Source organism: Emydura macquarii, unplaced genomic scaffold (assembly GCF_026122565.2).
Source record: "Emydura macquarii macquarii isolate MOO-44397 ecotype Brisbane River unplaced genomic scaffold, CSIRO-AGI_Emac_v2 contig_691, whole genome shotgun sequence".
Classification (NCBI taxonomy): Eukaryota; Metazoa; Chordata; order Testudines; family Chelidae; genus Emydura; species Emydura macquarii.
The window spans coordinates 157,172-178,893 of record NW_027130828.1 but is presented as its reverse complement, the minus strand read 5'-3'; the positions used below and the strand labels follow the sequence as shown (position 1 = coordinate 178,893).

General features: G+C 42.9%; 1 protein-coding gene across 2 annotated transcripts in view; it reads left to right on the top strand.

Annotated features, from left to right (window-relative positions):
- Positions 1–21,722, top strand: part of GARNL3 (GTPase activating Rap/RanGAP domain like 3) — a 172,118-nt gene that overhangs the window by 47,736 nt on the left and 102,660 nt on the right. For both annotated transcript variants that reach the window (XM_067541634.1, XM_067541635.1), the window contains 4 exons: positions 3,504–3,603; positions 13,861–13,979; positions 20,009–20,073; positions 21,647–21,710. In XM_067541634.1, coding sequence (XP_067397735.1) covers positions 21,651–21,710 — 60 coding nt within the window. In that variant the 5' untranslated portion in view covers positions 3,504–3,603; positions 13,861–13,979; positions 20,009–20,073; positions 21,647–21,650. The remainder of the gene's footprint in view (positions 1–3,503; positions 3,604–13,860; positions 13,980–20,008; positions 20,074–21,646; positions 21,711–21,722) is intronic.

Here is a 21,722-nt window from a genome sequence, read left to right as displayed (position 1 = left end):
GCTAAACTGGTATTGACAGAGTCGAGCAGGTTGTCAGTACCTAGCACTTTGTCAGTGCAGAAAACCATACCAACACGTGCTGAACAATTATTGGTGTGCATAATACCTTTTGGTACTGTTGACATAAGATCTTTGATAGTTATTTTTGACCAGGCTGTTGCTTCAACAGTGACAACTGTTTTGGTACTGCAAGAGTTTGGATTCCCTCAGGACCTGGCAGTAACAGAGACACCTGAATCTCTTTTGTTCAGCATCAACCTGTTCTCAGTACTGAGGATTTCTCGATCTCCAGACATGGTGCTGATGGAGTGTTCTCATTTGCATGGGTGCCCCATCCCTATCAAGTGATGATGAGGACTTTTCATTAGTCTCTGATTTCTATCTTGGGCTCTCCCTTCCATTATCTTCTTCCCTGAGACCTCCAGGGGCCAGTGCATCCCCATGAGACACATCCTCATGCTCAGTCCCGCTGGTATGGACACCTTTGGTGCCTCCACCCATGCCTTATTCACCACCACTTTGGCTGTACGGGAATCCTTGGGCTGCTTACTCACAACAATTCTCAAGGGCCCCAGTTGAGAGAAGGCTAGACAATCCACACCAGCTTCTCTCTTGGATACCTGAACCATAGGAAGAGATCTTTGAGAAACATGAAGTGAGAATGGACAAGGAGGTCATTTCAACAACTTAGATCTCTTCCTCATCCCCAGCAGAAGCCATTATGCCTCCTCTGCCCTCCTTGGCTGATGATTTTAAACAGTTTCAGGACCTCATTTAAAAGGATAGTGGACTCTCTGTAAATTTCATGTAAGTTCAAGGAGTCGCAGCACAAATTGCTTGACATCCTGCATAGAATGTCATCTGCACACATTAGGGTACCTATTAATGACAGTCTGCTAGACCTTGCAAAAATAGTTTGGCATATACTCGCAATACCACCACCTACCTGTAAGGGGTCAAACAAAAAATATTATGTCCACTCTAAGGACTTGGAATTTGTATACTCATACCCCTCCACCAACTCCCTTGTGGTCAGTGCTGTAAACTAACATAGAAGACAGCACTAAATCGATGTCGTATGACAAAGACCTAACACGGCTTGACTTATTTGGCCATAAGTCATGTTCATCGGTTACTCTACAATTTAGGATTAACTACCAACCTCTCATCGCAAAATACAGACATACTAACTATTCAAAGTTTAATTCCTTTATTGAGCATCTTCCACCAGAGTAGAAGGAACAACTTCAGGTGATGGTTGCAGAGGGTCAACTGCTGGCCAGGACGTCACTGCAGGCTTCTCTGAATGCTGCTGATACAGCTGCTTATTCTGTCTCCATGATGGTAGCCATGAGGGGGCCTCCTGACTCCAGCTCTTGGGGTTTCCGATGGAATTCCAAAATACAGTTTAGAACCTTCCTTTTGACTGACCAAAGCTGTTTGTGGAAAAGACTGCAAAGTCTCTGAATACCTTAAAAGACCCAAGGGCCACTCTGCATTCTCTGCGAATTTACACCCCCCTCCTGCAAAGAAAGTTCAATGAGTTCCAAACAGTGCATAGATCTCTTTCTGTTCAGTTTTCTGTCTCCCAGAGACCTTACAAACCCAGCATAAGAGGCAATGGTTCCAGAAGAAGGGGCCATCTGTCTCTCAGCCATTCCCATTCATGCCAGCTGCAACAATCTTCATGTCTCCCTCACTTTGTTGATTGCATCTCTCACTGCTGCGAAGCTAGGAACATATCACTACACATGAGTGGGTCTTAGAGATCATTTCAAACAGGATATTTCATCCATTTTATTTCCCTCCCACCATCCCATCTCATTTCCCCATCTGTCTTCAGGGACCCCTCTCATGGGCACCTTCTGTGACAGGAAATAGGTTCTCTCCTGAACTAAGGTGTTAGAGAAACCGTTCCTACGTAGCACAGAGGGGGAAGGGGTTTTATTCCAGGTACTTCCTGGTTCCAAAAAAGAATGGTGGTTGGAGACTCATTCTAGATCTAAGATTACTCAATAGATTTTGTAAAGGTTCAAAAGTTCAAGATGGTGACTCTTGCAGCAATAATTCCCTCACTGAAGTAAGGGAATTGGTTCTCAACCCTTGACCTCCAAGATGCTTATTTTTCATTTAGTGATTCACCACTCCCACAGAATGGAGAGTAACCATTTCTCTTTGCCTTTAAGTAGCAATCTGAGTTAGAAGTAATCAATGTCTCTGTAAAAAATTTCCAATCATAAATGTTCTCAACATTTGTAGAATGAAAACTTCAGAGAATTTTTAAATGAAATCAATTTCAGTAAGAACATTTCTAGGATTTTTTTGTGGGTTTAAACTAAAGGTTTTTTCTCTTCGTAAATAGGAGGGGTGAGGAAGTCCACTTAGTTTGTAGCTCTGATAACACATCCTAAGCATCAGTCTTCTTTGGAATATCCTGAATAAAGAATATCCTTACATTCTTTTTTTACACAACTCTGTTCTTTTTCCAACATTAATAACTTAGTTTGCTTTACTGAGATAAAGATCATGTCTATACCAAACTATTGTCTTGCACAAATAGGATGTGTCTTGTTCTTTGAGAAGACATTCTTGTTGTTTGCCTTTTGACCAAATGCTTTCTAGTTTTATAACTTACCATTGGTAATACATTGACAATATGCAGTTAAAGACACATCAGATTTTCAGTATACAGCACAATTACTAATACTTATGTACATATTTCAAATACAGTATAAAAATATAGACTGTTAAGCCAAAATAGAAGTTATGAACCTGCATCCCAGAATGTGTGTAAATACGCATGAATGTAATAAATATGACTTTATAGCTAAGAAGCTATAAAAAATATGTGATTTAAATTTAAAAAAAAAAATCATTTATTTTTATCCACCCTGCCTGCAATGGACTGTGACCATTAAATCACAACTGAACCTAAGATGTTTCCTTCATCACTCCAAGGTGTTTTTAAAGGATAATGCTTTCATTATTTGATTGTTGCAATAGTTCATTGGAACACTCGCTATGGGAGGGCTATATCTTTTCTCTGTGCATTGCCAATGCATTATGTGCTATTTACAGTTAAGGAGACCCCTCCATGAAGTTGCCCTCATTTTTTATCTTCATCCAGGGGGTTTTAACTGGGCTGCCTCTCACCTGCTTCAAAACAAGTGTATACATTCTTGATGTACAATGTTATGTCTCCTTTTTTCCCCTGCCCGTTCTTCCTGAACGATCTATGCCCCTTTGTACCAATATTCCAGTTATTCAACAATACAATATTCAAACAAGCTGTAAGAAATTTTTATTTCAGTTGCATTAAAATAGATATCCAAATCAGCTTCATGTTTTTCAATGAAGAATGAGTATAAGCATCAAACTCCTCTGATGCACTTGAGCTAATTTTACTTGACTTTTTCCTGCATCCCCTCTCGCCCCCCCCCCCCCCCCCTTTTGCATTTGGAGAGGTTTAGTCTAATAATTTCCCAATTCTGTTTCTGCTTCAGAATGCAGATTTCACCCCAGGTACATGGCGCAGAACAGATGTGCACCTGGAAAACCCGGAGTACCACACCAGATGGTATTTCAAATATTTTCTAGGAAAAGGTAACTAAACTTTTGTAAATGGCTTAAAATCATGCTTAAGTAAAATGAGAAATACCTTCATATTTGAGTTATTGTAATTGTTAAAATGTATGGGACTGACTTTATTTCTTATTAATATTGCATCTTCAGTGTGTGCAGTGCTGTACAGGAGATGGACTGTGTCAGACAGGTATCAGGTCCATGCCCCAAAATGATGTTACTGTAGGTACAATACAATCCAGGATAAGCACATGGTAGTATTTGGTCACTAAAGCTGAAATCATTCCCTGCATTGCAGATTTTACTGCCAGTGCATTGGAAGCTAAACTTCTATCACTGACCCTTCATTAGTGAGAGAGAAGCCCCAAACCTGAGAAGTCTTGTCTCATTAGGGTTTCTTTCAAGAATTATGATGCTTCTCACTTTTCTATAAGGTAGAAATGCTTTCAAAACATTTTTTGTTTAGGATTTTGTGTTTCTACTTCTGGTCCCAGACAAAATAAGGAAATACAGTTGAAGTGCATATGAATTGTTGAAGGCCAAGTTAATTGCACCCCAGGAAAGGTTTGAGCTTCGTTAAGACTTGAGTAAAGGTTCAGTTTGGTTTATATCATATCTGAAGTGGCTCACTCAACTGTCCTTGTTCTTTTTCACAAAATCTCTTCAAGAACTGGCCCATGGAGTTGGCAGGCTTTTACCAGATTAGTCACTTAAGCCCCTACTCTGTTTTGTAGGTCTAGAAATAGCAATTCTTCTTTGAGTGATGGTTCCTATGTGGATTCCATATGTGGGTGGGCAGGTGCACCATGCGCCAGAGCCAGAACTGTTTGTAGTCTATTGACCCCTATGTGTGTCACATGTTAGCCATATGGTGCATCTGAGGTCTTATGAGGCTGTGCAGGTCAATGCCCCTCCAGGTCTGTCTTACTGCTGCATTGCCAGAGTCAGAACCCCTCTTCCTCCTCATTCTCAGCTTGCTACGAAGCCTTTTTTGTCACGAACAAACTATTAGTTCTGTTGTGTATATAGTTCTTCAAAGTTTATAGTTAGTTAGGTTTCGGATTCCTTACCCCTTGTGGGGTGTCCTAGCCGCCTGGGAGGCCTATGCTCCAGCAAACTGACTTCAGAAGCTATGCTTCGTGTCTGCGCTCCTTCTCTGTGAGTGACGAGCATCAAAGTTGTCTTTATTGCCTTGGAGAAGCCCGCATAGTATCCCGTTGTTCCATCTGCTGCTCCTTCCACCTTGGACTCATGAGGCTTGAGAGCTTTGCCTCTGGAAGCATCTTATGGAGGAGGCAATGTGCCTGCATACTCAGTCGAATCTGGGACAGGCAGATCTGACTGAGCGCCACGCCTTACCACTGGTGAGCACTTCTCGGCTCCTTCCGGGTGGCACTGACTGTACTGATGCCACTGCCCACGCTCATAAGAAGCACAGCCATGGGCATAAGGGTGACTTCTTGATGGGGACCACCCCAAAATGCAGCATTGCCTCCCTGAACCACGCCAGGTCAGGTGAGAAGTTGCGTGGACACGGTTGCTCTGCCTCCAAAGAAGTCTCGGATGGAGCATAAGTCTAAACATCACTGCGACCAGCCTGTGCCGTCTTTAGCCTTGGTGACTGGACCGCCACCTTTGCCCCCAGCACCTTCTACGCCACCGGGACCATCTGGATTTTTGCGCCTACCACACACCCTGCCACTTGTCCCCTTCAGCTGAGCTTCTGTTGCCCTGTGCTGGCACCCCTCCACGTTACGGATCACCACCAACCTTGGAGCTTCCGTCACTGGCAGCTGCTGCTGTCCCAGTGTCCTGCTGTGTTACAACTTGCACTGCCGGTTCCACGGGCAGCTGCAACCTCATTGCAGAATATACTTTGCATTGCCTCGCGCACTGCTGGCATCACTTGTCCCACCAGCACTGCCTTTCCTGGACCATTCTTCTAAGACTGAGTGGTCCTCAGAGCTGGACCCCGCGATCTCATTGGCATGGTCTTATAGTCTGGAACTGCAGCGCCTGCCCTACGCACCAGCATATGGACCTCCTACTGAGGCATGGTTCTGGTACCCTCACAGGCCACCAGTACCCGCTGACCCATATGCCTGGCTCTACAGACCCTCTTAGGACCCTTACAGGTGTCATGTGGGACTGCCGTCACCTCACTGTCAATCTTTTCTCACCCATACTGACCCCTCTCAGTGTATGAGGAACCTGAGGGCACCATCCCAACATCAGCACTGCTGGAACTGCTGGTCCCTACTGGAGCCTCCTCATTCCTGGATGGCGTGCTTGTCCCATCTTCTCTTTTGTCCTGGACGATCACTACCAGTACCAGGACTTGCTTCGCCACATGGTCGGAGCCCTCAAACTCCAGGTTGAAGATATGCAGGACCCCCTGGATTAGTTTCTGGACATTCTTCAACCAGCTGGGCCCTCTTGTATTGCACTTCCCATCCATGATGCAATCCTTCAGTCGTCTTAGTCTGTCTGCTATGCCCCGACTTCATATGCCCCCACACCTAAGCAAGCAGAACAGCACTACTTTGTCCCTGCCAATGGCATAGACTTCCTTTTTAAACCCCCCCAACAAACTCCCTCATTGTTTACGCAGCAAGTGAGCACGCCCACTAGCAGCACTAAAAGGCCACCCCTCCAGATTGAGCAGTTAAAAAACTTGACCTGATTGACGCAAGGTCTACTCCTCCACAGGGCTACAGTTCCACATAGCCAGTTACCAAGCTGTCCTGATGAAGTACGACTTCTTGTTGTACTCCAAACTGGCAGAGTTCCAGTCCTCCCTCCTAGAGGACACACAGGCTGACTTCAAGACCCTCCTTGATGAGGGCAAACTGGTAACTAAGGTGGCCCTCCATCCATGACACAGCGAGCACAGCATTCCGGTCCCTGGTGTTGGGTGTGGTACTTTGCCAGGATTCCTGGCTCCAGTCCTCCGGTTTCCAAAAGGAGATCCAGACCACCCTTGAGGACCTCCCTTTTGACCACCACAAACTGTTCACTGATGAGACCGATGAATCCCTCCACTCCCTCAAGGACTCTCGTGCCACATTACAGTCCCTGGGAATCTAGACTCCGGTCCCAACTCCCCGACATCGGTTGTCTTTCCACCCCCACTATCCTGCCCACCCTGCCTACCAGCCTTACCCTCCACGCCAACAAGAGCTGTCCCACCACCGCCAGTGGTCCCAGTGATCCTGCTATCCTTCTGCTAGCACCTCTGCCACTTCCACTTTCCTGCAGCTCCCCTCCAAGTACCCTTTTTGACTTCTCCCCTGAGACCCGCAAATCTTCCTCCACCCCTCTTGTGGTTCCTCCCATTGTTTTGGGGGGCTGTCTTGCCCTTTTTGCCTGCAATTGGGCAAGATTACCATTGACCACTGAGTACTGGACCTCATACACTGGGAATACTTGATTGACTTCTTCTCCTTTTCTCCTTGCAACCGAGGAGTAGGACATTCCCACTCCCAGTTCTGGATCCTCCTTTTCGGGATCACCACCGCTCCCTGCATCTTCATGAAACATGCGACGCGTTGGCCACTCCCTGTTCCCATATCTGGATGACTGGCTCCTAGTTGCATTGTCCTGTGAATGCCTGCTTGTCACCATCTGTACCCTGAGCGACGTCCTCACCAGCTTGGAGATCTGTATCAACGAGGAAAAGTCGCACCTACCTGCACTCTCATTTTCATAGGAGCATGCCTGGACTCCCTGGTGGGATGAGCTTTTCTCCTGCCAGATTGCTTCACTGCCTTCACTTCGCTTATCACACAACTGCGCTGTCATTCTTGCACACGCCTTTGTCAGTGCCTCTCCCTTCTTAGCCAGATGGCAGCCTCCACTACAGTCACCCTGTATGCCTGCCCGCACATGCGATGCCTCCAGCTGTGGCTCTGGTCAGTGTATGATCCATAGTCGGATCACCTAGGCAAGCTGGTTCTCATTCCCAACTCAGTCTTGGCTTGCCTCATGTGGTGGTGCAATATGTCCAAGGTTCTGGCTAGCATCCCATTCAGCCCTCCCATGCCCCATACCACTCTCACCATAGATGCTGTGCTCCTGGGCTGGGGAGCCCATTTAGAGGGTCACATGATCCAGGGCCTTTGGTTCCCCAGGAAGGCATGGATGCACATTAACATCTTGGATCTGCGAACTGTCTGCCTAGCCTGCCAGGCGTTTCTACTCTGTCAGTTCCCACAATATTCAACTCCTTTCAGACAACATAATGGCCTTGGTCTATATAAACAAACAGGGCAGTGTGAGATTTCCATCCCTTTGTGTATAGGCCATACGCCTCTGGAACTGGTGCCTTTGGCACAGGGTCATGCTCCACGCCATCCACCTTCTGGGCACCAGCAACTTCCTTGCAGACTCACTCAGCCATTCCTTTCACAACAATCACAAGTGGAAGCTGCACAACCCCACTCTCCGCTCAAGCTTCCATCAGTGGGGCACACTGTGCTGGAACCTCTTCGCGACCACCATCTACCACAAGCTTCCCCTCTTCTGTTCCAGGGACACCCTGAGGCTTAGCTGTCAGGGCAGTGCACTTCTACCCTGGGTAACCGAACTCTGCTAAGCCTTCTCACCCATCCCACTCCTCCCACAAGTCCTCCACAAGGTATGGTCTGACAGAGCAACCTTCAACCTCATAGCTCCCTTTTGGCCCCATCAATACTGGTTCACCAACCTCCTTTACCTCTCTGCCTTCCCTCCGATCCACCTCCCCTCCCGCCCGGATCTCCTCACGGAGATATGCTGTCAGCTCCAGCACCCCAGCCCAGACTCTCTTCACCTCACAGCCTGATATTTGGATGGGGCTTGTACATAGACAGGGCATGCTCCACACCTGTGCACGATGTCCTCACACAGTAGATGACTTTGCACCAGGGCCTGCTACCAGGTACAATGGCGATGCTTCACAGTGTGGGCATCTCACTACCACCATCCCCTAGACTTTCCATTCCCACCATTCTTCATTACCTTCTCTACCTTAGGCTCTCAGGCCTCATGCATTCCTCTATCCAGGTCCACCTAGCAGTTCTCAGTGCCTTCCTCCTGCCTGTAGATGTCTTCTCTGCCGTTAGCCACCCAACCACTACCCAGTTCCTTCATGGTCTCCTCAACATCTTCCCACTGATTCGGAAGTCTACCTTCCCTTGGGACTTTAACCTCATCCTCTCTACCCTCACCAGGCCTCCCTTCAATCTCCCTGGCGATTTGCTCCCTTGCCCAGCTCTCTATTTAGGTGATCTTTTTGATGGCCATCATCTCTGCTAGGTGGGTTAACAAACTGGCTGCTCTGATGGCAGACCCACCCTTTACTCTGTTCCATGAAGACCAAGTTTCCCTACGACTTCATCCTAAATTTCTCTCCAATATGGACTCTCCATTCCACCTCAACCAATCCATTCACCTCCCAACCGTCTATTCAATACTGCACGCCTCCCTCAGAGTGCACATGTTGCATTCCCTTGACATCTGCCATGCGTTGGCCTTCTATCCACAGTGCATCCACACTTTCCAAGTCTCACCTAGACTTTTCCTCACCATTGCAGAGCACTGCCGGGGCTGTGCCCTTCCCTCACAGTGCCTCTCCACATGGATCTCCCATTGTATTGTGGAATGTTATATCCTTTCACATGTCTGTTCATCCCCTGGAGTCACTGCTGATCCCACACAGGCACAAGCCAGCACATCTGCCCTTCTTGCAGATGTTCCATGGCAGAACATTTGTAGAGCAGCCAGGTGGTCTTCCATCCACATGCTTACCGCTCACTATACCATTGCCCCAGCAGCGGCGGCAGATGCAGCAGTTGAGCGAGCCATCCCCCAGACTCTCACTTCTAGTGAGTTCTCGCTCCTATCTCCATGCTGAGTACTGCTCACTACACTAACTATGAATGGTATCCACATAGGGACCATCACTCGAAGAAGGAATGAAAGTTACTTTTTGTAGCTGGAGGTTTTTTGAGATGTGTGGTCCTATCTGGATTCCAATACCCGGCCCCATCCCCTCTGCTGCAGGCTCCATGCCTGCTAGTAAGAGGGACCTGGAGGGGCATTGACCCGCGGAGCCTCATAAAACCTCAGATGCACTGTGTAGCCAATGTGCACACGGGTTAACGGACACTACTACAAACAGTTCCTGCTCTGGCACATGGCGCATGTGTGCACCCACATATGGCATCCAAATAGGGGTCACATATCTCGAGGAACATCCAGTTACAGTAATTTATGCTCCATTTATGCTGCCCCATATAATGTAGCAGTGTTTTGTGAGATGACATATTTGCACAGGGTTTAAGGGAAATCAGCAGAAGTGGCTTTTCTCTGCAGATATCATAAGAAGGAACTGGGATGGCAGAATCCTGTTGGCTGAGAGACTTGAAATATAAACTTCACAGAACGAAACAAAAAAATGCTCCTCTTCCCCCAGAAGCTGCAAATCCTCAATGTATCTTCTCTTATCTCTTCTAAATCTAAACTATGGCTCTTGGTGTAGTGAGGATCTTCAACCAGCTTTTGATTTCCATGCTTTGTTCAGTGTCTGGATTTTTATAGTCTTTATATACTTTTATAGTAAACACCCTTAAATCTTAAATATTTATTTCCTAAAATCATTTTTACTTTTCTATTACTAGTGTTTCTACAATGCCTTCCATAGTGTCCATGACTAGGGCTCCTAGGAACTACCTCAATACATACAAATAAATAAATTGCACAATCTGGTTTGTTGTTGTAGGGATGTTCACTAGGGATAGGCTGTATATACCAGTCAGTTATTGCAGGATGTTCATAGCTGCTGGTCTGTACATACTAGCTCATTTTGAATTTGCTTATGAGTGCTTGGTAACTAGAAAAAATATTTTAAAATGAGAAATTTTCTTGGAAGAGATCTCTCAAATAACAAACAGACCAAACAAAAATAGAGAGAGTTTAACATTTGAATCTATTGACAGTGTTCCTTTAAGTCATGTTCTTAAAAATAACCTTGGGTGCAGTAAACTAGAAACAAATTCCTAAAAAACCCAGATTTCTGAGGTATTTTTGAAGCTGTTGGATCAACTGAATATTTACTTTAAAAATTGCACACAACACTGAAACTATTCAATAGAAAAGATAATCAAAGAATGGTGTTGGCTGTAGCATGTCAATTTATAAACTTTAGAAATGGAAAGAGTGGTGCACTGCATGTTGCCAAATTTGCAAGCTACTGAGTTCTCAGGTTCGTTAGCATGCTTTGCAAGTGACACATTCTCAGTTTGGTCTTTTTGGGAGAGGGCCACTGAGGAGAGAGAAGGCTTGACCTACTGTTGTCGTGGCCTCTCCTAATGAAAAGTTACTGTTTATATAAACATGGTATTTTTTATATATTGTGACAGGGTCAGACTAGATGGCTACTGGAGAGTGCTAGAAGGCCAATATGTCAGCTCCAGGCTCAGCAAGTCCCTTTTCCCCTGGTAACTGAGCAGAGATTACTCCATGTTTATTAACACACGTGGAGCCAATCAAGGCCCCGCCTAAGACTTGTTAAAAGCCTCCCCTCCAGAGAAAAGGTGTGGCTGGAGTTGAGAGGGAGGCAAGCTATCAGAGTGTGTGAGCAGGCAAGACACTGTCAAGAACCAGGAGGATTTAGGAGAAGGAACAGAATGCTGGTAGAAGAGAACCTTGCAGGTACAAAGACTGGGGGAGGGAAAACCCTTCCAAAGAGGGCAAAGGACCTTTCCCAGGCCTGGAGGCCTAAGGGAAGAGATCCTGTCAAAAGGGAATGATTGAACTGGACATTTGGTTTGGGCACTACCACACCCAGTGGAGCTGTCAAGGGTCAGGAGCTTTCCCTGGCAAGGAGGCCAGGAAGGACTCCTCTCCAGGCATGGTACGGACATTAAGTCAAGGGGCATGGGGAAATAACCCAGGGAAGCTAGCAGGTTTCCTGAAGCCTCAGCGTGAGGCTGCTACATGTAGGTCACTGGGTTGGGGCCCGGAACTGAGGGTGGGACTGCCCCAACTCTCCTTCTCCCCCCCCTTTCCCTCCCCCCACCCCCGCTCCCGCCCCGGCCATTCGCTGGAGGGGTAAGAGCCCCTGAAGAGGCAAGGGCCTCTGAGAACCAGAGACAGGACTGGGAGCCAGCAGAGACCGGCAATCTTAGAGAAGCTGTATTACTCTCCCCCACCACTAGAGGGTGGAAGACCAGTAAAGGGTGAAGCAATTCCCTGACCTACTGCTAGAAGGAAGCGCTGGACCCACTGAGGTAGAGGAAGAGCGCGCGCGCGCTCTCTCTCTCTCTCTCTCTCTCTCTCTCTCTCTCTCTCTCTATATATATATATATATATATATATATATATATATATATGGCAGATGGTCTGTCAGTACAATAATAAATTCAGAAAGCCAAAGTTTAAAGGAGAGGTGAGTTGTCTGCAGAGTGAAACCAGATCTCCACAGAGGATCAGCCTCATGGATTCCTCAAGAGTACTTGTCAGCTTTGCTCTCTACAAATAGTTTTGGTCAGAAAATAAAGTGTGTTTATTGTTATTCATAGAACAGATTTTCACTGGGTGTCTAGCACATTTTAGGGTCAAATTATGACCTTACTCTTTGTCATCTCATTGATAGAATCATAGAAATGTAGGGCTGGAAGGGAACTCAAGAGGTAATATAGTTCATCCTCCCCACACTGAGGCAGGAATATGTATACCTAGACCTTCCCTGACAGGTGTTTATCTAATCTGTTCTTAAGCATCTCCAATAACAGGGATTCCACAACCTTCTTTGGTAATGTAGTCCAGTACTTAACTATCCTTTATAGTTAGAAAGTGTTTACTAATATCTAACATAAATCTCCCTTGCAGCATATTAAGACAATTACTTTTTGTCCTACCTTCAGTGGACATGGAGAACAATTGATCACCATCCTCTTGATAACAATCTTTTACATGTTTGAAGACTGGTCTCATGTCCCATCCCCCTCTTCCCCCTGCCCACAGAACCTTCTCTTCTCTAGGCTAAACATAGCCAATTATTTTAGCCTTTCCTCAGAAGCCATGCTTTCCAAACATTTTGGACCTTAAAATCATTATAACTTCCACTGAAGTGGACATCTCCTTTGTATTATGCATCTTGAATCCATAACACCAACTGCCTAGTATTAATGTTTTGTCAGTTAGTCTGTTAAATGGAAGCTTCAATGCAGTATTATGTTTACAGTTAACATTTTCCAATTCCTGACTTTTTGCATTTTTAAGATTATAAAACACAGTTAATATTGTCATATTACACATACTTTGTATATTATGATGTACACAATTACATTAATATGACATACACATTTGAATAGAAAAATAAAAATATATCTGAGTTAATGCTGTAGGAACCTTAACTTGCTGTAATTAAATGCAAAAACAGTACTTTATAGCTGAGATTTTACATGTACAAAAGAGGAATTTTAAAGTTATGGTTCCCACAGAAACTGAAACTCAACAAGTTGTAAATATATAATATTTAATATTGCTGTAAATGGCATTAATATCAACACCTTAATGTAGGTCAGTAACGTGGCTGAGTCATAGTTGCTGTTGGAACCATAATTATGAATTCTGTGACTTTTCTGTATGTATGTAAAACCTTAATAACATAAATCTTTCATAATTTAAATAATATCTTAATTTTTCTTCCTTAAAATCAATGGTATCCTTATTTGATTTATTAGACTTCAGAAAAGTCAATAGTGACCAACACTGACCAAAGATTAAAGACAACTGTTTTATACTCTGGGCTGGGCCTACACAGTGAAATTACTACTCAGAGCAGGAAGACTGTTCCAGGTGTAGTGAGCAGCATGATAGAGAGCACAAAGCCAATAATAGAAAAGGGGACAAAGTAAGCAAAAGGAATAGAAGGGGTTTAGTGGGGCAAGAGAGTTCAGAGGGAAATGAGACTGAGAGATTATCATAGGGCCTCCTAGGAACTCGTACTGGATGCAGGAAGTGGAAGAATTCAGGGAGTGGTGGGAGCTGGAGGAGTGGAAAATGACTTTCCCAGTATGTAGGGGAGAATTGAGTGGCAGAGTGATTGAAGCAAGCGTAGGTAACTTTAATCAAAATGGGTCACAGCACATGGACAAGGGTTTCATCAGTGGGAAAAGTGAGTAAGGAGATTTTGTCAAAATGCTCTTGGAAACCTACTAACAGTGTAGTTCCTTTTGTAGTAATTGATTTTCCTCGTATAATTGTTTTACACCTATCATGTTTCCTTTCCAGTTCATCAGAATTATGTAGGTACAGATCCAGAGAAGAACCCTTTCTTTCTGTCTGTCGTGCTGTCCGACCAAAACAATCAGCGTGTCCCTCAGTACCGTTCAATTCTGTGGAAAAAAACAGTAAGGAACAAATACTAATTATTGACTGCCTGCCTGCTCTCCGTGGTTTGTTAGTGCATTTCCTTCCTTCAGTTGTACCACGGAGTTCTTAACATTTTTCCATAGCTACCGTGCTGTGGTTATCACAGGAGGTACATATATGGAACTGGTAAGTCCAGAAGAGAATACAAACAGATCTTCTCCGTAGGGTTCATGTTGCCAGATGCTAATTTTTTGTCACCTCCAGGAAACCTTTGGATTCCCTGCTGGCCCCCTAAAGGCCATTAACTCCCTAGTTATTAAAACTCACTTATTTTTAGTATTTACTGTTTTGGAGTGCTGTCTGTGTGGTTAGCTTTATATAAAACATAGGAGAAGGAATGTTCCTTACTGCAGGCACCTTTCATTCTACATTTAAAGAGATCATACATTTTTGGACTCTCAATACGTTGGATAACTTGCATAGAGGTCCAGTCATAAATGGAGATATTTAAATTATACACTGTAGTGAATTATCAATGAAAGAATTCACAGAAGTTGTGTTTTAAGGAGAGAGATGAATGCATAGAGGGTGGATGTGTGGCCCCAAGGAGAGGGAGGAAGATCAGTGCCTATGGAATAACATAAAAAGGGAAGTAAAAATGAGAGGAGGAGGATACAAAGAGTGTGTTTAGTTAGTAAGGTAGCTTAGGAGAGCAGACCGATGGATGGGACATAACAGGAGGAGAAAGGTGAGATACAGACAGGGATGGAGTTGTCAAGCAGGTGATGACAAGAAGCTTAAAGTGGATATGGAAGGCAAAATGAAGCCAATGGAGGAAGGGAGTGACTTGGTCAGAAGCAGGAGAAATGGGTTCAAGGGAAAGGGGTAATGTAGAATATTAAGTGTTGGTAGATTGACATAATACATAGTACTTAAAAAATGAATGCATAGTAAAGAAGCAAGCAGGCAAATTAGACAGACTATACAAGTCCCAGACAGTGAGAGGACATCAAAAGAATATCTCCCACATACATACCTCCTGTCTCATGTGTTTTGCAGAAGAGGTTTTGGTCAGTTCTTGGTGGTATTTGCCTCCTAGAAATCACACCATCCATATTGATTTGTTCCATGTTTCCTGGCTCCTGAGTAGACTCTTTACAAAAACAAAACAAAACAAATAAACCTGAAAAGGAAACAAGAAAAAAAATGGAGAACATAAGAGGGGAATGTTCTCTTCAGTCTGCACTTTAGGCTCCCCCATTGTACAGTAAAAATATGATGACAGATGGAAGTGTCAGTTACTTTAAAATACACTAGTCCAAACTGATTAGCAATTTATGGCTGCTGAATTAGTACAGTAGGCACATTTAAGTTAATTGACATTCTCAAGATATTACTGGCTTTAGTGGTGTTATCCATTCTCAGTATAGGAAATATAATTAAAACTGGAATTAACTTTTTAATTGCGCCCACTGTGTGGCGGAAAAGCTGGACCGTGTACATATTTAGTTTTGCTTGAGAATGTTGTTTGGTCCTACTGGATGTCTTAATAGTCCTGTGTTTGTCATCAGAAGTGCCGCATATGAACATCAGCTGCAAATGAATAACAATTCTTGAGTTTTTTTGTTAATTATCTGATATGATTCTTCAGTGACATAATCAATAGCCAATAAAATCTTTATTCACATAAATAGTCTTCCATATAACAATTTTAGTGGTAACTTTTTAATGAATTTTGGTAAACTCCCAGGCTGAGTTTGAAACAAGATGGTGTCCTCACTGTGCCTATCTAGTGTGTGATACCATATGACAACCGTTAAATAAAATGACTGACTATATACACAAAATAAGGACTAAATCATTTGATCAGCTCTTTTTAATTTTTCAGGAACAGGTGTACAATAGTTAGAGTTCTACCGCTAAGAACTGATGTCGTCTAGCTGTGAGCCTTACAGGGTTTCCCTCTGTGGGTTATTAAATGACAGTAAAACACCATTGTGTGCTCAGGAAATATTGTGATAAAGTAAATAATAAACCTCATGTCATTATACAAGTCTAAAGAATATCACTGGTTTTATGCAGAATCAGAATTAAAGTGTATGTGTCATCAAAGAGGTGTCTTTGGGAGGCTATTAAGTCCACTTCAAATACCATTACAGAAACCTAATAAATTGTTTTATGTCAATAGAATATTTTCTTCCAGCATCAGGAAGAAAACCAAGACGTTGCTTTTCAGTCTTTATTTTCTGTACACTATTTTGCTGTTGTATTGTGTGTTTTGTGATTTTAAAAATGTATTTCTTTTCTTTGTGATAGGGCTGGGAACATAACCGGCTGGTTGTGTCTGCCCACCCACCCCACCCGATAAAGGAGATGTAAGTGGAAAGGAGGCTCCTTTTCCCTGTTGTCTCCTCAGCACAACCATGAAGGGGCCTGGCACCATAATGTGATTCTTGACCCTACTACAAAGAATAGACACATTTTTGAAAGGTCAAAATAACATGCACTGCAACAGCAAAATATATGCTTCATGATACTGCCTCCTTTCCAAAGGGGGACACAGAGAAGGTGAGGCCATGTCGCCATTCCCCTTCATGCACTCTGTGGAACTTACTGAATACCTTGGATAACCTATATCTCTAGAAGCGCCAAGCTGAATTGTGCTTCCCACAGCTCTTCCTAAGGCATTGCAGCTCCATTCCACACCCAGAGTGGGCCAGCACTAATAGGTACAGTGTGGCCCACAATTTAGAAGGCTAATTTTCTTCTTTCAGAGTCACTGTTAGATGCTCTCTTAACCATCCCCTGTCCCCCCCCCCCCTTTTTTTTTTTGCATCTTGTGTAAAAACTTCTAAGATGACTGCAACATATAATTCTCTTTCAAGTGGTCTCTGCATTTTGCCATTTGTGGGATGCACTGACAGTTTGTAGCTGTTTGTAGCTGAGATGGTGGAACCTAGCTCATAGTACCTTTTGCAGCACTCTCGGGCCCACATCTGCCTATTCCCTCAGCACTCCTGAAGGTTTAGGGGCTAGGCTACAAAAGACGGTGTGGCACTCTGACTGCCTCAGTCTCTTCCAACACCAGCAGTGGTAGATTAGGAACCAGTCTGGACCTATGGTCTGAAGCTTTTTCCTAGATAGCTATTTTATTACGTTTTAGATATAGCTATTCTATATAGTTACTTAGTATAGGGTTTTATTAAACTAGTAAATAGGTTTTTCGTATTAGTTAGTATAACTTATTCAAGCATCAGTTCTGTTCTGGAAGAAATCCTGATGGCAGATCTGAAGATTAAGAAACCGGGTGCGAGAAAAGAGACAAAACAGGCTTCAGGCTTTACTCGTTCAAGAAGTGGTAGCAACCGAGCCTACTGAATCCAACACAACAGTCAACTCCCAGGAAATTGCACAGACAAGATTCGGTTCTGGATACATCTGTGGGGAAGTATCATAAGGTCCCATCATCAGTCCCATCATCCTCTTTGGTTCTTACCTCTAAGAAGATACCTAGAAAAGATCTAAATCTATGAATGAGAAATCTAACAAAAGAAAGATCAGTAGAAATGGAATGTGTGAGTAAAAGCTTTTCCATGAATAAGAACCTCTTCAGAACCAGGAATCTTAGAGCATAGAGTGAAAAAACACTTCAATGAAGTAGCAAATCTTCCAAACCAGAAAGTAAAGGATCTGAATTTATCATCAGCAAGACAATTAGAAATTGAATGTTGGTGCCAGATCTACATCGGTTCCATTCTACTTACCCAATCTCCTGTTACTGTAGTGGCTCAGATCTATCGTTTGGATCTGATGCCGCCACCTTGATTGGATCCAGGAAATGAAGAATTGAGGAAGAGATCACCTTCAGAGTCAGCTTCCACTGAAAAGAGAAGGTTGGAGGAGCATCATGCACAACCTCTGTTTTCGCCTCCTAAAACTGTCAGGTTCTCCTAGCAAACTAGTCTCTCCAGTGTCAGGACCTCTGCAGTTGCCTCTGTGTTCTGGGTTGGACTGTTTCAAGTGGGAGGTGCTATCTTCAGTTTGTACATCCTTAGAAGAATTTCTGGCTGTCAACTAGTCCAAGAGGACCCTATTATGGACCATGTTATGAATTGGATTTGGCTATGGATTACTGACCAGACTGACAGATGCCACCACCATCTTCGAGAAGCCTCTGCTGGCCATCCCCATCTTATTATCCAGATCTGCAGTACATGCATTACAATGTACAGTTTCAGTCCCCTCTAGCACTTCCAGAAATAGTTCCCATAGATTTGAAGATACCACATCTATTGACAAAATATAGAGAGAGACCATTCTCCTACTGTGATGCATGACACAATCATACAAAGAAGAACAAATTGTTTTGCAGGAATTTCAGGAGGCAGATGCTGAAATTAGCAATCAAACATCTCCCATAGCCCTGCCTCTGCACTGTGACCCTGCCCCCCCTCTCCCTCCCTCCCCCGACTTAGAGTGGCAATATCAGCTGTCTCTTCCCATCCTAGAGGGATATGGGTAGCAACATGGGATTGCACCCCTTTTCCTAACCCTAGATAGGCAGTGGTGGTAGCAGGGGGTACCCATCTTCAGCACTTTCAGTGTAATCAGGGTGTATATGCTTAGATGGGTGGGCTGGTGCCTATTGCATTTTTCCCCTCCTGCCATGCAGTCTTTTGCTGGTCTGGTATTGATGGAGTTCCCCATAGCAATGTGTCTTGGAACTAATATTGCATTGAGATGAATGATGTAGTTCAAACCTCTCAGAGCTATTGTCTCAAGCTCTCTCCAAACTTGAGGAGATGTTGCTATGTCAGTCAGTTCATGGCTTCAAGTTTTTCTTCCCAACCATGGGGGCTAGAAACTTTTTAAAATGAGAGCTCAGATTCTGATGTAATCACTTGACACCAGGAGTTGGCATCCCAGGCATAGGGCTGTCATGCCTATGCCTTACTTAAGCTACCTTTGGGTTCAGATATTCAGATAGCTTATCTCTTACAGAAGCTAGTATCTGATGCTCTTTCGGAAGGTCTAATAGTCTCCATAATGGGTATTTAAGCAATAGCATGCCTATAGGTGAAGTTTCTTCCTAACCCAAGACAGTTAGTGGCTAGATTAAGTCCTGATGCATGAGGATTTATATACCTTTTATAAAGTTTTTTCCTAGCTATTATAACTGAGAATATTTTTATTATCCACTTAAATATCTAATATTTTATTTAACCCTGCTAAGCTTTTAACTGCAATATCTTGTAGCAGTGAGTTCCAAAGTTTAATGCATTCTGTAAAAATACTTTCTTCTATTTGTTGTTCATGTACTAGGCTGAATTTTCATTGGCTGTCCCTTTATTCTTGTATTATTAGACAGTGTAAAGAGGAGCACCTGACTTACTTTCTCTGTACAATTCATAATTTTTGTACTTGAAACTCATCTCTTATGCCTGCTCTCTAAACTTAAATAGCCTTAATTTTTTTTAGACTCTCCTCATACAGAAATCTCTCCATGCTACTAATCATTTTCACTGCCCTTATCTGCAACATTTCTTTATTTCTGAGATGAGTGACCAAAACTGAATATAGTATTCCAGGTGAGGACATACTATCAATTTATATAATGGCATTATAATTATAATAAAACTTAATATTTTGTTTTGCTTTTTTGACTACCGCTTACATTGAGAACATTCATTTAGCAGTCCATAGTGATACACAGTTAACTTAGAGCTCATAGTTCAAGTGTTCCTCTCAATGGGCATTGTTTTACAAATGTCTACATTTTAATTTCATCAGCCCTCATGCTGTTAAATCATCTAATGTTGTTAGTTCTCTCTGCAGTTCCTCACATTCCGTTGTACTCTAGATTAGCCTAAATAATTTTGCACCGTCTACACATTTTGCCACATCGCTCTTTTCCTCACATGTCCAGGTAATTAACAAAAATAGCTAAATAACACTGAGAATGGGATCCTGGTTTTTAGTTTGCTTGTTTTTACGAAGATTCACGCTTAATTACATAGAGAATTTCAGCACATTTGATTTAATCTTTCCTAATATCTTTCCTTTATAGGGTACTCAGAAAATATGCCTCCCTTACAGTCCCACGAAAACATTATCGGTGAAATCTATTTTAAGGTAAATATTCACAAATGAGTTATCATTAAAGGTATTTGTCTGTGCCCTCTTTTTCTTTTCTGTCATTCAGGAGCTTTTCTTTTGTTCATATTTTCTTTTCCATTATGGATGTAGAAAACAGTTAAACAAAGAATACAGTTTTAATGAAGGGAGGCACACATATGCAAGATGTCTCCAGTTTAGGTGCTACAGAATGCAAAGTAATATCCTTGTGATATCTCCATGGCAAATTGGGCAGTACCTGGAGCTAACTACTTGGTGTTTAAGAGGAAATGATCTTGGGCTTGCGAAACCTCACAAAGTTGGGTGAAGAGATCTGATTAGAATGTGGCTGAAGAGATGAAGGCAACCAAAGAAAAGAAACGAAGATTATTAAACAGATTGGAGCCCTTAGCTGATTCTCCACTTTAGGAGAAACGTTGTGGGCAGACATACTCTGCTTTCTCATCTGGGATATTGTGGATTATCTTCTGCACTATTTCTCAGACTTTGAAAACTGACCCCTACCCACTCTTTCAGGAAAGGAAATCAAATGTACCCCCTCTCCCAACAAACTCACCATGTGTTGTTAAAGACCTTACCCATCTTAATATATGGGCCTCCCATACCCTTCTATGGGCCTCCCAACCTCATCCTCCACCTACCCATGAAGTGCAAAGATTTATAGTGATAACTCATATACCAATGATATTCTAAATTTTAACACCTCATTGAGATCAAAGGGGCAGTTCATATCTCCCAAAGCAATTGTTCCAAACTCTCTGCAGGCTCATTGCATCAGTTACACTTGCTTAATATTTTGAGGTTTCTTGTCATAACCATAACAGATAGATCTCTATTATTTAAAAAAAAAAAAAGAAAAGAAAGCTCAGTCACTAAAGAACACGTGTAAGATTTGTCCATGCTCCATCCCCTCCTCCCAACTAGTCCTTTCTGTCCCCAAGGGCCATGCTCCACACTTTGTGAAATGCTGATCTGTTGAGTAAAACAAGACTAGGTGAGAAATGGTGGATAAAATTACATATAGTCAGCTGTAGAAAAGGACAAGTAATTTTGTCTGTTTAATAAAAGTCATGGTTTGTATTTTTCTGCATATACAAAAGTTGTCCTGTTTCTTATGTATATAGTTGTCTGTTTTTCTATTTTCCTGTGTTGCTTGTGCATATTTAGGTTGTAGTTTTATGTTAAACTTAATAATACATGTTTGTTTTGATTTTCACTTCCCTTATATTACTTTGTAGGAAGTGGAGGAAAAGTTTACAAAACAAAATTCACTAATGTACCATACTAAAAGGATATCTGTGATAGTCCTTAGCCCAAAGCTTTATATGCAAACAAAATAAGGTTTAATTTGGTGGCAGTGCAATACTCATTATTTTCTCTACAATTAAAATCACCCAAATTCCCATGTAGTAGTCAGTGCCACAGGGCAAGGAGATAATTATAATGCAAACATATATGATAAAATGGCTATTCAGTTAATTCTTTATATGCAGGTGTATATCACTAAAGCACTAATACTGAAAAATATCCTTTCCCTCCTACAAAATCTATTATTTTAATTTCCTTTCAGTGCCATGAGTCTTGACAAATTTGAAAAAAACCCTAGGGAAATTCTTCATCCTGAGATACAAAAGGTAAGAAAGCGA